The 14,288-nt window shown below is 33.4% G+C and overlaps 1 protein-coding gene across 1 annotated transcript in view; it reads right to left on the bottom strand.

Annotated features, from left to right (window-relative positions):
- Window positions 1-5,715: 5,715 nt before the first annotated feature.
- Window positions 5,716-14,288, bottom strand: part of Gabrg1 (gamma-aminobutyric acid type A receptor subunit gamma1) — a 93,196-nt gene continuing 84,623 nt past the window's right edge. Inside the window, exon 9 of the mRNA XM_048415233.3 lies at window positions 5,716-8,221. Coding sequence (XP_048271190.1) covers window positions 7,952-8,221 — 270 coding nt within the window. The 3' untranslated portion in view covers window positions 5,716-7,951. The remainder of the gene's footprint in view (window positions 8,222-14,288) is intronic.

The following is a 14,288-nucleotide window of genomic DNA, read 5'->3' as shown; positions in this document are numbered from 1 at the left end:
ACCAAGGCAGGCAGTGGTGGCACATGTCCTTAATCCCAGCACTCCACAACTTGGAGGTCAGCCTATTCCACAGACCAACCAAGACAACCATGGCTTCACAGAGAAATCCTGTCTCAGAAAAAATAAAAACAAAATCAACAAAACAAAACAAGCAAACAAAGTACCAAAACTTTACAAATTCAAGTATTGAAATGGAGTAGACAATCTACCATACAGCATCAACTTCAGAAGTATCTCCTACTTTTTCATAATGTATGTTTTCTTAGAAACTGTTTGTGTGTATTTGAAGCACTTATTGGATTGGTTAAAATATACACAGTGAAGTGAAGAGAGGAAGCATGATGTTGTGCAATGTGAAATAAACCTGATGTCAAAAATGTTCATGTATAACTGCTTGGATTTAGTGATAATGCAAGTGTTTAATAATGTCATAAGCTATTTTAATGAATAAATCACATGTTGTCTCAAGGGAGAAGGCATGAAATATTATTTACAGCTATAACTTATGTTTTATTTAAAGAATTTTGTGTCAACTTAAGTGACAAAGAAGTTATAAACTCAACTGTAGATTATCCTACTGATTTATCTATGCCAAGTTACATGGATATAATTTTAATTAACCATTTCTATTAATAAAACAGATATATATGTTGATGTACAAATCTTCTCAAATGGATGTAGATGTGATTTATCAATCTTTGTCAGATAAATTGACAGGCAAGGGAAAAAATGAATTTCACCACTTTATAAGAAACTCAATTTAACCAAGATCTTTTGAAAGTTTAAAAATTAAGAAAAGTAGAAGATAAGTTATATTTCAGATATGGTGCTTTCTAATTGGCACAGTAAATCTGTTGTTAAATGGGAGAAGTAACTCTGGGTTGTTGTAAGGAGTCATTTGTTTGTTTCCCAGCTGCTCAGTACCACAATAACCACACAGAAACTGTATCAATTAAATCACCATTTAGCCTATTAGCACTTCTTATCGGCTAGCTCTTACATATTAATTTAACCCATCTCCATCAATCTGTGCATCACCAGTGGCTGTGGTTTACGGGCTAAAGTTTCCATGTCTGTCTCTTTCAGGGCTACATGACTCCACCCTTCTTTCTCCCAGCATTCAGTTTAGATTTCCCCTGCCTAGCTAAGTTCTGCCCTGCTATAGGTCCAAAGCAGTTTTCTTTATTCATTAATGGTAATCATAGCCTACAGAGGGAAATCCTATATCACTGGGTGATACGTAAATGAGCAGTTGTGCTTATAACCTAAGAATTAGTAGCCTGTATTTTATAGTGTCTTTTCCAAAAGTCAGAACATTTGTATTTTGATTTGGTTCATTTTTATTTGTTTATTGGTTTGTTTGTTTGCTTGCTTGTAGGAGGAGGCTGTTTGTTTGTTTCAGGAGCCCAGAACTGAAGTAACCACACAGAAACTGTTTTAGTTATATCACTGCTTGGCTCATTAGCTCTAGCTTCTTATTGGCTAATCCTTACATCTTTAATTTAACACATTTCTATTAATTTGTATATCGTCATGTGGCAGTGGCCAACAAAGAGTTGGCATGCCTGACGTTGGCAGCTCCATAGAGTCCCCCTCTGACTCTTTCTTTTTTTTCCCCAGCATTCAGTCTAGTCCTCCCCGCTTATCTAAGTTCTGCCCTACCAACAGGCCAAGGCAATTTCTTTATTCATTAATGGCAATCGCAGCACACAGAGGGGACTCCCACATCACTTGCTTACTTGTTTAACTTTACTAAAGGGCCTCTATGGGTAGCCCAGTTGCTTTCAAACTTATGATCATTTTATCCAAGTTGTCCAGGGCTGAGATTCAAGGCATGTGCTACCATTTCCAACTAATTAGTCTTTCTAAAAGCTTATTCACTATAGGTGGATTTCAGCTGAAGCAAAGTGCATTTTTTAAATAAGGAGGTGATTATGAAAATATTCCGATGGTATCAATCAGTAGCTTGCAATGTTGATTTTATCCTTTAAACAGAAAATAACAGCTGTCTCTTTTTGGAACTCACTTCTTTTTTGTGAAAGTAACATATTCAATAGTTAGAAAATGAGCAATCACTTTGCCATCAGAATGACTCTGTATAATTGAAAAATAGTTTATGTGAGCAGAGGTACACAAATTCAATTTATTTCCAAGTACATGAACTTGTAGAGCTGATGCTCCATTCTAAGTCTCTGTTTTCTCATTGTGAAACAAATCTCCTCTCCTTAAATTTAAAACACTAACATATAACTCATTAAAGGTCAAGCACACCGAAGGTATCCAAGCAACCACACTCTCCTTCCTTCCTTCCTTTGAATTCATCTCAAAAATTCTGATTTGACTTACCAACTTTTAGAAAAGTCCAGAAAAACACACTTAGCAATGAAAATCATGAACAGACATATTTACCTGATCTCCTGTAGCTTAATTCTTTTAAAAATTTCCTAATAAAGATGATTGATTTTTTTTTTTATTTAAAAACCATGAAACAACCTTAACCACTATTTAACTTTATGCTGATGTCACCAAAGCAAGGGAATCATTCATGAAACTATCAAAAGGAAACATTTTAAGAAAATGTAACCTGGAACTCTTTATGTCATAAAAAAAAGTTACAGGATTTACTTTATATTTAGAATCAGGAAGGTACAAAATGTTTTCAAAAATTGCAATTTTTTTCTGAGACATTTGCAAATGTTCTGCAAAATGAGGAGGCAGAAGCGTAACAAAAGTCACTGTAATCACAAGCCTGATACTTTATTATGCAAAGTGGCTGTGCACACTTAATGGATGCAAATAACTGTTATTACAGTGACTTATCAAGACAGGAACTATTTTCTTTTAGGTAAATTTTGTCTTACAGTCTTTGTATAATCCCTCCTTGCTTACCTGTTTTTTAGTTATCACAATCTTTCTTATTCACAGACTCATCTAGTCCTTATAAATTTCACTTCCGAATAATAAAATATTCATTTATTCTTGTGACAAATAATTACAGGTTGTTTTTCTGTCAAAATTTTTAAAAAAATCCACTTCATGGATTTATCAGGTCCAATAGTAGTTTATCTATATAAAAATCATATGTGTTTGTGTGTTGGTCTGTATGAAATTGTATATGTGTTTGTTGTATGCATGCGTTCATATGTGTGCACATGTGTGTTTATAAGTGGATGTGTGGAGTCCAAATGTCTCCTGAAGTGTTTCCTTGATTGGTCCCTAACTCAACACTTGAGACACGGTTTCACATCCATCCTCAAGTTCACAGATTTGAACATATTGAGTCACTAGTGACCTTGAGGCTTCTGCTTTTCTCTGGCCCCTAACACAGGGATTTATAAGCAGATAGCACCATGTATGATATTTTACAAGGGTGCTTGGGATTCAAAACCAGGTCATCACATCTGTGCAACAGCCATTTTACAATCTGAAATATAATAATATTTTCTTTCTTTTTGTTCAAATGTGTGGGAGGAGGGAGTGTGTATTTCTTGGTTGTAAAGAATTGATATTTGCAGTGGGGAAGTTTTAATAAGGAAGATATTTATAAAAATTGAAATTAATCAGTAGATCACCTACCATTTATATTTTGAGATATAATTTCTTTTCTTCATCCATTAGACAAAAATACAGATGATAAAATAGATTGCAGTAACAGCAAACATGACTGTAATACATCCAAAATTCATTTTAGTGTCTATTCACAGACATGCAAGAACTGAACTTAATATGCTTATTAATTTTGTCTATTATTTGAAATTTATTATCTAACCCTTTTCTCTTGTAATCCGTGCTAACATCTGTCAACAGTGTAATCTTCCTCTTTTAGTCCTAGACTGCACTTCACTAATTTTCTCATTTCACTAATTCTTCACTAATTTCTTCGCTAATTTTCTCAGCCTCAATATACATGCACATTCTTAGTAAAAACCTCTCCAATGGTATTAGTACTGGCTTCTTTTGTACTCATATATCTCAATGCAATGATCATTAACCTAAAAATAATTAACTAATCTAAAAATGTAATTAAGTTAACAGAAAATTTAATATATTTGAATTAAATCTCTATAGTTTCAAATTGTTTAAGAATAGAGGAAGGAGTAGAATATCTGAAATTTCAGTGGGCAGAGAGGAAACTTCTCCAACTAACCTAAATAATGAAGCTTAGCTGTAAAAGTTAAAGAATTCATTGAATACAGTTCAAACTTAAAGAACTCATAAGTACATTTTAAAATTCATAACTAGACAAAATTAAAGTAAGCAAAAATGTTTTCATTGTGTTCCCATATTCTGACATCTTTGTTCCAAATAGATTGGTCAATTCTTTCTTCTTTCAGAACAGCCAACGTTGAAGTTTTCATTTTTGCAAATTTCTCAGCATCAGAAAAGCAGAATCCTTTCAAGCAATGGATATCTCTCAGTAAATGTATCTAAAGTAAAGACATTTGACTTTTTGATTATTATGAATGTATCTAAAGTAAAGACATATTTGATTATACAAGAAATAACTTTAAGCATGATCAATAAAATTTAAACTCATAACAAGGGATTAAATAAACAATAAAATAGCAAGTATATCTTTATATCTGTATTCCAATTTTCTCTGTTTATGCCTATTTCTATATATGCACTAAATCAAATTTCTGTGACAGTGCTTATTTTCACCCTGCCACATTTTCTGCAATAGGAAAACCCATTCACAGTTATCTTTTTGTTCGAGATTTGGGGTTGAAGTGCTACAACATCCATTTTAGGGTTTTTAGAATTTGTTCCACTAGAAATTGAAAGAAATTTCTTCATTTTTTTTCTGCACATCGTCAACACAAAATATTCAGCTCTTCAGAGTCTTACCATTTGAAGGGCAGACTCAGTTGGCATTGTGTTCCTGATTGCCATCACTTTATTTCTATTGTGAGATGATATGGGCATGTCACTTAACATTGGGAGAAAACAAACTCAGTCACAAAGGTCATTCCAAATGGTCAGGCTTTGCTAGCAATTGTTCTTGTGTATGCATTTTAACATGTGAGGGGCACATTACTGTTTAAAATAATGTTTGGATACAATAGGGTATATAGAGAAAACCACTTAAGACGCAAATCAAGAATATATAAATGCTACTATAAAGATAAAATGCTAGTATGCTGTTATATTTAGGTGGATAAAATATTTCTATGCACATTCTGCTTCCCAAAATTTTTAAATATTGATTGTGTAAATGGAAACTGAGTCTATATGAATTAACACCTTTTCAAATGATTTTACATCTTTCTGCATGACATTTACTTGTCATTCCTAGTGATTGTATTTTTGGTTTATGTTAGTATTAAAAATAATTTTCCCATGTGTATAGGAAAAAAGTCCACAAGAACCTAATTAATTATTTCAAATCATCTAGATAAAAAAGTCATATTAATTTAAATAATTCACCATAGTTGACTTTAAATTTGAAAATATGGACTAAAACAAGAATTGGGTTTTATTCCCTTAAAAATAAGCTATAAGTTTTATCTGTGTTATTAAGACCTAAATAAAATTTTACTTTTTTGGTTCTAGTTTTCAATGTAATTAGGTTTGTGTGCCTCTTTTTCTAATCTTTCTAATTAAATATAATACCACTGGCTTTGAAACAAAGTGCTTATTTGATAATCTACACACACATATACATATACACATGTGTGCATGCATATATACAAGGAATATATGTAAAAGCACATAATAATTTTAACAATTTTATTTCTACTGTTAAATATTGTCAACATTATAGCCTAGTTAATAAAACAACAATGAAAAACTCCAGGGTACTTATATCAAGCATTTAAAAGTATTTTAACAATTAGTCATGCTTAGATACAATTCAAAGAGCCACTAAATTAAACACCATTAACGAGGAGCAAGCCAGCACTACAAATATGGAAAATAGCCATAAAAATATACTGAAGCATGTTATGTCCTAACAGATACTCCATATTTCATTTATCCCTTATGTGAATGTTCATCTTACTAACATATATAAATACTTAATGTTGTCAACAAAAATGAGTGGAATATCTAAAAGTTATAACCAAAACTTTATTTGGCACTTTATTTTTTTAAAGTTAATATTTATTGTCCTTCAAACCCTGTGTATGTTTTAGAGGTTTGCGAGAACGATGGAACATTACTTAGCTTGCAAATGCACATTGTAATACATTCGAAGCTCCGTCCAGAGACTGCCACACCATATGGAGCAATTATTGAAATACAAACATGTGTGTCAAACACGCCCATGGCAGCTTCCTCTCCAAACTCAACATGCCCTTCCATATGAAACCTTTCATTATAATTTATGGCTGCTGTGAATATCGAACATTTCTTCATTTCTGAGATTTACGTATTTATTTGTACTATATGCGAGCATTTGCCTGCATGTCTGTATATATACCATGTACATGCGGCAAGGCTCAGCCACACCAGAAGAGAACTTCTACTTTGAAGCATTACAAATTGTTGTAAACTGTCATGTGGATGCTGGGCTCTGAACCTGGGTCCTCTGCAAGAGCATAAAATGCTCTTATATGCTGAGCCATCTCTCTAGAACCACAGTGAAAATTTCTACTGTTTATATCCAAGCTGAAGCCTCTGCTTCCAGATGTAGCATTGACTTTCCCTACAATGAGTCTCTCTACAGTCTTTCTTCTGCTCACTGGAGGGATTTTGAGATGTCCTTACTCAAGTCCATTACAGATAACTCTCACAAAGTCCACTTGCAAGGTGAATTTTGCGGCTTTCCACATGTCTAACAGAGAGAGCCCAGTGATTGTACTACATCTGTAAAGCTCACCTCGGATTTCATTGGGTATATAAAACATTCTGACAAAGTTTCCCAAATATATCTGCCTTATAAAATGTCAATGGAATATATTTAAGTCTACCTTCAAAGACAACCTGCAGCTTAGATTGCCAGAAGACTCTTTAAGCAGAGTTAAATCAAACACTTTGACGTAATGCTTCTTTGAACTTGTAATACTCTTTTGTAGCACATAATGAGAAAAGGAAACATTTCCCACTTGATTTTTTTGTTGGTACATTTTTAACCTCTTTATACCTCATAAATCCTACAAGGCAGAAAATAACTTTGATATTTTTCTCACCTTGCATAACAAACAAAGTAAAAAAATGGCTTTAGTATTTTCTATCCAAGTTTGAAAATCTTCAAATTAAATGTGGCTTGATTTTTTTTTAACACTTGAGCAGGAAAGCAACTGGATTACAGATAAAACTGTCCATTTTAAAAATTGCAATTGACAAGGAGCTTGATTTAATTGTTTCATATATCCATCATAAGACATAATAGCACTTTTTATACTGTAAATCCATAAACATGTACAATTACAAATTAACAGTTCACAAGGGAAATTATTTAAAAAGGCATTAATACACATATTATTTTCTTCTCAAGAGTAATGTATAATGTAAATAAATCCGAGAAAATCATGGCTTTGTTTTAAACAATCTAAATCCCAAACAGAGCAAGTAAAAACAAGAAATAAAATCAAATTAATGACTAATCTAGGCAAAGAGTACTTTAATACTAGGCATTAATCTTTCATTATAAGCAATAATTATATTTAAATAAAATATGTATTAAAATTATTTCATATTCAAAATATGTCTCACAGAAGTATTAAGTTTCAATATTAATAGAATACAAGCAAAACTAAAAAAGTAAAGTAAAAATATATGCTATAATTTCAGTGTGTTATACTTGACAATCAATTTTTATGTCCATTTAGATAAATTAACCTGAATACTTCTGCCTTACTCTTGTATAAAAGCCCTAGTCTTATAACAGTATGATTCAGATTTTGATCAAAAGACTCTTTTCTTTTAAATTTAAACTTCATATTACTGGAATATATCTGAGTCTATTGGACTAAGCCATACATTTGTGATTTTTATCTATTAGTGGAATTTACAGGTAAAGGTATGCAACCCAATAAACCAGATTGAACAAGGCAAAAGCTGTTGGGAAAAAGATTCTTGAGTAGGAATCAATTTTGGCTATGCGTATGTGTATCCGTCCTTCCCTCCAGGACCCTGTCCTGCAGTCTTCGAAGCAGCAGAAAAAGCTAGCACAATCTTTGCCCTCCAAACATTGGTAGCCGTAATCATCTTCTCCTTGAGGCAGAGAAATGTTATTCATGGGAATCAGAGTGGATCCAGCATGGAGACCTGGGGATACCTAAGAAAATGATAAATGAGACTTTGAGACCAAAAAAGAGGATCTAAGAAAATAAATTTATCCCTGCCAGGGAGGCACTAGAAAACTGAAAACCAATAAAAAAAAATAGTGTGATTTCCAAATATTGATTATTTTCAACTGTAATGTATTTTTAGATTTTACATTACTGGCATAATTAACTTTTCTTCTCTTCCAAAAGGTATGTAAAGAAAAAAATAACTTTAGAAATAAAACTCATTATATGCCTCTAGAAAGTTAATCTATGAAGATATTGTCAACCATTAATCTAAACATGAAATGACAATAAACTTTATGTTTCTATGGTGTTGAACACATATAATCATAATGTCACAAATGTTTTTTATACTGAATGTTATATAATTCACTTAGTTACAATGAGAATCAATAATGGAAAGAGATACTCTGATGTTGAAAAGAGTTGGAAATGCCAGAAAAGACAGAAAAAATATGACATATATAGGAGTGAGTGAGTGCAAAGAGCCATGGTATAAAAATTTAAAAACACAGTTTCAGAACCAATAGATGTGAAAAACTAGGCTTATTTGAGCAGTGCAGCAATTCTCTCTGCGTGCAGCATATGAGCACCTATGTAAATTTTTAGCATATTATAGACAAATCAAGCTCAGTTTGATGGTATCTATAATTTCTATTTTACCAGGATTATTTGAGGTAAATACCAAACTAAAATCTCATAATAGGTTCTGAGTAAAAGTTTTATTTTAATATATGTCTTTGTGCATTTATTTATGTGTACATCTGTAAGAACGAACATTCTGTTACAGGACACATGTAACAATTTTAAGACATGATACTGAACTCAGATTGCCAGTCTCTGTAGCATCTATCTTTAGCTTCCGAGAAACCATACTGACTCAGGATCTGAATAATGAACTGTAGTCAAAACAATATTGGAAAATCTCATAGTACTGGCAAGATTCAAAAACTGTGCAACATAAACCAAGCACTTAGAGTCAGACCCACTTGGGAGAGATGTTTCCCATGAAACAGTGCTTGTGTGAACTTGAACAGAAAATGTGGCTGCTCTTCTGCCTTTGAGATGCCTGTATTGCAAAGGTGGTTATTGCCATCCTACAGACCAGACTGATGATTAAACGGGGCATGTATAGCAAGAAGACAGCCCTGACTACTGCCGTTGCTTTTCTGTTGCTATTGCTCTCTGAAAAGGTAGTGTCACAGTATACTACACAACTCATGGCAAAGCACACATACTCACACTGCTAGCAAGAAGAGTAGTTACTAGAAAAAAAAAATGAATCACTCAAAACAGCCAAAGGACTGCCATTTAGTCATCCTTGATACTTCAGAACTTCTGAAAGTCTTCATTTAACTAAGCTGTGCGTTGGAAATCTCACTATAATCATTGTTTCATTGTCATATCGGCAGCAAATTAGAAGTCAAGACTATAAAAATCCTTTCTCTGAGCTTAATTCTTTCTAATATAGATGTTTACCAATTTTTTCTTTATGTTAAAATTTGAAAAACTGTATCTCTCAAACATGAAATATTTTATGGGAAATGTTTAAATATCAAACAGATAAAGGATTTCTTAAAATCTGAACTTTCATTCAAAGCTATTGGGCTTGTAATTGTAGGAAACAAAGACTAATTAATACTTACAATCGAGCACACGCAACACATGGAAAATGGATCAGCGGATAGAGCATTGGCTCTGCAAATTCAAGCAGTCAAGCACAGATTCTCAGAACCCAAACAAAATGATGCGCAGGTGTGGTGGATGCTGGTTACAACAGAGCTCAGGAGCCAAGAGACAGAGGCTCTCATCGCAAACCAGCTACCTCTACTAGCCTACTCCGTGAGCCTTGGGTTCAGTGAGAGATCACATCTTAATAAAGTGGAGGATACTAACTTCTTACCTTCTGTTCTGGAGTACATGTGAAAGTTAGGAAACTAGAAATGGTCCAGAGAAAGGGATTCAGTGAGGAGAGAGGGGGCAATGAGAGTAACCTGAAAATGAAGGTAGAGAGGAGGGGGAGTAGAGGCACAAAGATCCAGGTTGGTTATAAAACGATGGAGATTGTGGAACAAGGGTTGACAGAAGGGGTTAACAAAATGAATTGTAGACATTTTGTAATGTAAACATATAGATGTGAACATATGATCTTGCCACCAAAGTAAAATTTATGAAAGCAGGATAGAACACAGATGATATGAAATACAGGGTCTGGACAATATTAGGGGCTAAATAAAAGTTTATGCTAGAATTAAAGCAGGAGATGGGAACAGAATTAGGAGAGAAAACTTTTAGGAGGCGTAGGATAAAATTATAGAAGAGGGAATGGGTATCTACTTGATCAAAATATAAGCAAGCATACATGAAATTTCCAAACAAGAATAAAAGAATTAATGACTACTTTTAGAGAATAAAATAGATATTTTCATAATAAATAACCAAGAAAAGACTTTAAAACGCCTCAGTATTTAAGAGTACATAAGGCATATGGTTTTTTCAGAGGAGCTGAGTTTGAGTCCTAGCACCCCCTTTGAATGGTCCGCAAATGCCTGTAATTATAGTTCCAGAGGATTCACTGTTCTCTTTTGAACTCTAAGGTCCCCTGTACTCATATACACATCCATGCACAGTCAAAGAAGATAAAATAAATATTTGAGAAAATTAATAAAATTCACATCAATAAAAAGTAACAATATCAGGTAAAAAGATAGACAATAAACTGGTCTTATTTATTATTTTACATTATAAAACTTGATAGAATTTAGAGGTAATAAGAAACAAAAGTGACACTAGAATTGTTCATAACCATGAATTTAAATTTAACGTATATGAGATAAGATATATATATATATATTATATTAAATATTTTTTATATATACATGATAAAAAGGAAAGAAAATGGCAAAAGTTACCTTTCATATAAAATAATTACTCTCCCTTTTTTATTATTGATGCTTTGAAATAATCTATACAAATATTATAAACAAGTGAAAGTATCCATCAGATGAAAACCACAAAAAATATTTTAATTCTGAAATCTATGACCGAGAGTTATAGGCAGTGCCTTCATTCCTCATATAAAAATTATTTGTTTATATGATTCATTTTCCATTTGATTCAAATTCATTCAAATACCACTATTCATACAAATTTAGATTTTTAATGAGAGTTTTATGCAGCGATCAATCCATTTATCGAGTCTGTGAAGAGTAACGTGAAAGGCTGCTATTATGATGTCAGAATGGAAAGCAAACTGTGAGCGGGGCCCAGTTGCACGTAGAAACACGTCACCTGACTGCCGTTGCAATCGACATCTAATGATTACTGTCTCCTAAAATATCCCACCGTAGCTGACATTTTATAATTAATTAAGCCGACCTTTTTTGTTGTATTTCTCATATTACCAATATCACAAAAGACCTCCTGGGAGCTTTGCCAAACACCATTTAAGAAGAAAAAAATCTTTTATGATTTGTGAAATTGCAGATTGACTCAGGTGTTTGTAATTCCATTACATCCTCTGAAGGGTAGATGGATGTTGATTCATGTAGACATGTACCAGCTGGAAAAGATGTTAGCCTTTTATAGAAAGGAGTCTGTGAATTGAGGAGTTGGGAGACCCTGTCACACGCTGTCTTCCCTTGAGGGTTTGGTTCTTATTTTCAGTAATACATTACTTCTTAAGCTATTCAGTGGTCTCCAAATTGAGGTGCCACCTCATCCGCAATTTAAGAATACACACTGTGTACTTACCTCCAGTTATCTTTACAGCACATAGATGAAACTTTGCCATTCTGTTTCGAAGTTTCTCTGGCACACCAGAGTGAAAAGAGCAATGTCTTAACATGACATTGGAAATCCACAAGCTGCCTACAAACACTGTTCTGTCTTCCACATGGATGATTTTGTCCCTAAAGCTTCTGTGCTGTATAAGCCAGTGGTGTCCAATGGAACTGCGAAAATACCCCATATTGACGATGCCCAGGATGAAAGTCACATGTGACTATTAGGCACGTGGTGTAATGATGCTATGGAGATAGATGGTACATTTGGAACTCTGTTCAGTTTGTATCAGTTTGGACACACCTAATCAGTTTATAATAGCTACCATATTAGAAATTATACAACTGAGCAGAAGTTTATCTTGCCCCCATTCCAATCTACAAGCCTCAACTAAGGTCATGTGATTTTTCTCGGTTTTAATTCCCCCAAATTTATTCTTCCGCCACTTCAGCTTATTCTTCAGATGACTGCTTCAACAGTGTTGCACTGCCTCTGAAGTTTTTCCCTGCCAGATTTCCTTTCGACTGAGTGTAAATGTTTTATAAATGAATTCTTCTCACTTGAAATGAAAGAAAGACTTTCTGAGTGCCATGTGACCCACATTCTCATGACCTTCTTTGCAATGCTGTGTGTCTATGAATCTATACCACATAGAGCATATTTCACAGTGTCTTCTGCAATTCTTGAATGCTAGGTATAGCCAGTGTGGTCACAGATTCATCGTGGTTGTCTGTTTCGGTAATTGCAGCTCTTGTGCTCTTTTAAAAATGACTTCACCTTCTTGGTATTTCTTTTAGTGAAATACCTTGCTTTTAAAAAAGTTTTAGAAACTACCATTATCATTGATAATTTTTTTCATAGTCTATATAATTACTTTGGGTTTGCAAATTATTTTCTATTTTTATGTGTATGTATGCATGTGTTTATACATGGGTGTACATGAGTGCATAAATGAATTCACACGCATAATGTACATCCTCAATTGGCAAAAGAGGAAAGGTGAAAAATTTGGAGACTATTGTAATAGCTCGAGAAAATGTGCTATTGAAAATAGGAACTGAAACCAAGTGAAGATAGCATGTGGATGTCCTCCTAACCCTCTAAATCATGGTCTGCATTCTTTTAAAAGCTGATGTTTGTGTCTAAGGGAGTGAGAGGTCACTCTTGAGTGCTAAACATGAAGTTTCTACATGTTTCTTTTTTAAACAGCATCTTCCACTGGGGGCTGAGGAAGGTAAATGTGCAAGACTTCCTGCAGAGAGCATTTCTACATTCAGTCTTTACATGATGGTTGAGGATATAATTCTGGACACCTTACTTATCTGTCAAACTTGTCTACACCTAGCTCTAAACACTCCTGGAAGCAGAGTACACATTCAACTTCTTTTGTTTAAAAACTGTCTTTGCATTGGTGAAAAAATAAATACCCATAATTTTACACTTTAAAAATCTTGAGAGCCTAAACTTCAGCCAGTACTGTCCAATTCTGCAACCAGTCCCAAAGTGTAGTTATCTCATGGCTTTATGAGATTTATTATAGCCTATGGATATTGAAGCTTCAACATGAAATGTTCATCATTTGTGATGTGATGGGGTTTACTGATATTACATGTCTACAATTCTTACCTCTTTTGCAAGTGTCTGAATCAAAGTCCAGTACACTTAACACAACTTTTCAAACTTTATTTTCAATAACTACACACAAATAACTTAATAGTGTATGTATTAACAGATAAAACTCACATAATGAATGGGACTTTTTTTTAGATGACAGGTATAGAAAGAGTAAAAATAATAATTCAGATAAAGCAGAAATGAGAAATAAAGGAAAGATTAAATGAATAAAGAAAAGAGAGAGAAGGGAAGAGGGAAAGGAAGATAGAATCAAATATTTAATGTGAATAGTAGAAGATATTTTTTTATTAAATGCATATCATTATTATTTAATGATTGTTACTCAGACGTCATCTCTTAATATATGAATATATTCATGTGATTATATATGAATACATACACATATATTCATATCCATATTCAGGACACTATTTCCTATCATAAACAATTGAGAGGGAAAGTTATGAACTACAGACTATTCAGATTTTCTAGCTTCTTAATGAATCCTCCCATATGGAAGGAGAAAGAGAGAGAAAAAGGGTAGTTGTAATCTGAAAGATGAGAATCAGTGTAAGCACACATGCTGCAGGAGGTGAGTCTGGGTTGGAAAAAATGGAAAATGTAGATTCCACAATATGTTTAATGGAACACGTGAGC

The sequence above is a fragment of the Myodes glareolus genome, chromosome 8 (genome assembly GCF_982192425.1).
Source record: "Myodes glareolus chromosome 8, mMyoGla1.1, whole genome shotgun sequence".
Classification (NCBI taxonomy): domain Eukaryota; kingdom Metazoa; phylum Chordata; class Mammalia; order Rodentia; family Cricetidae; genus Myodes; species Myodes glareolus.
This window is presented reverse-complemented; position numbering and strand designations above follow the sequence as displayed.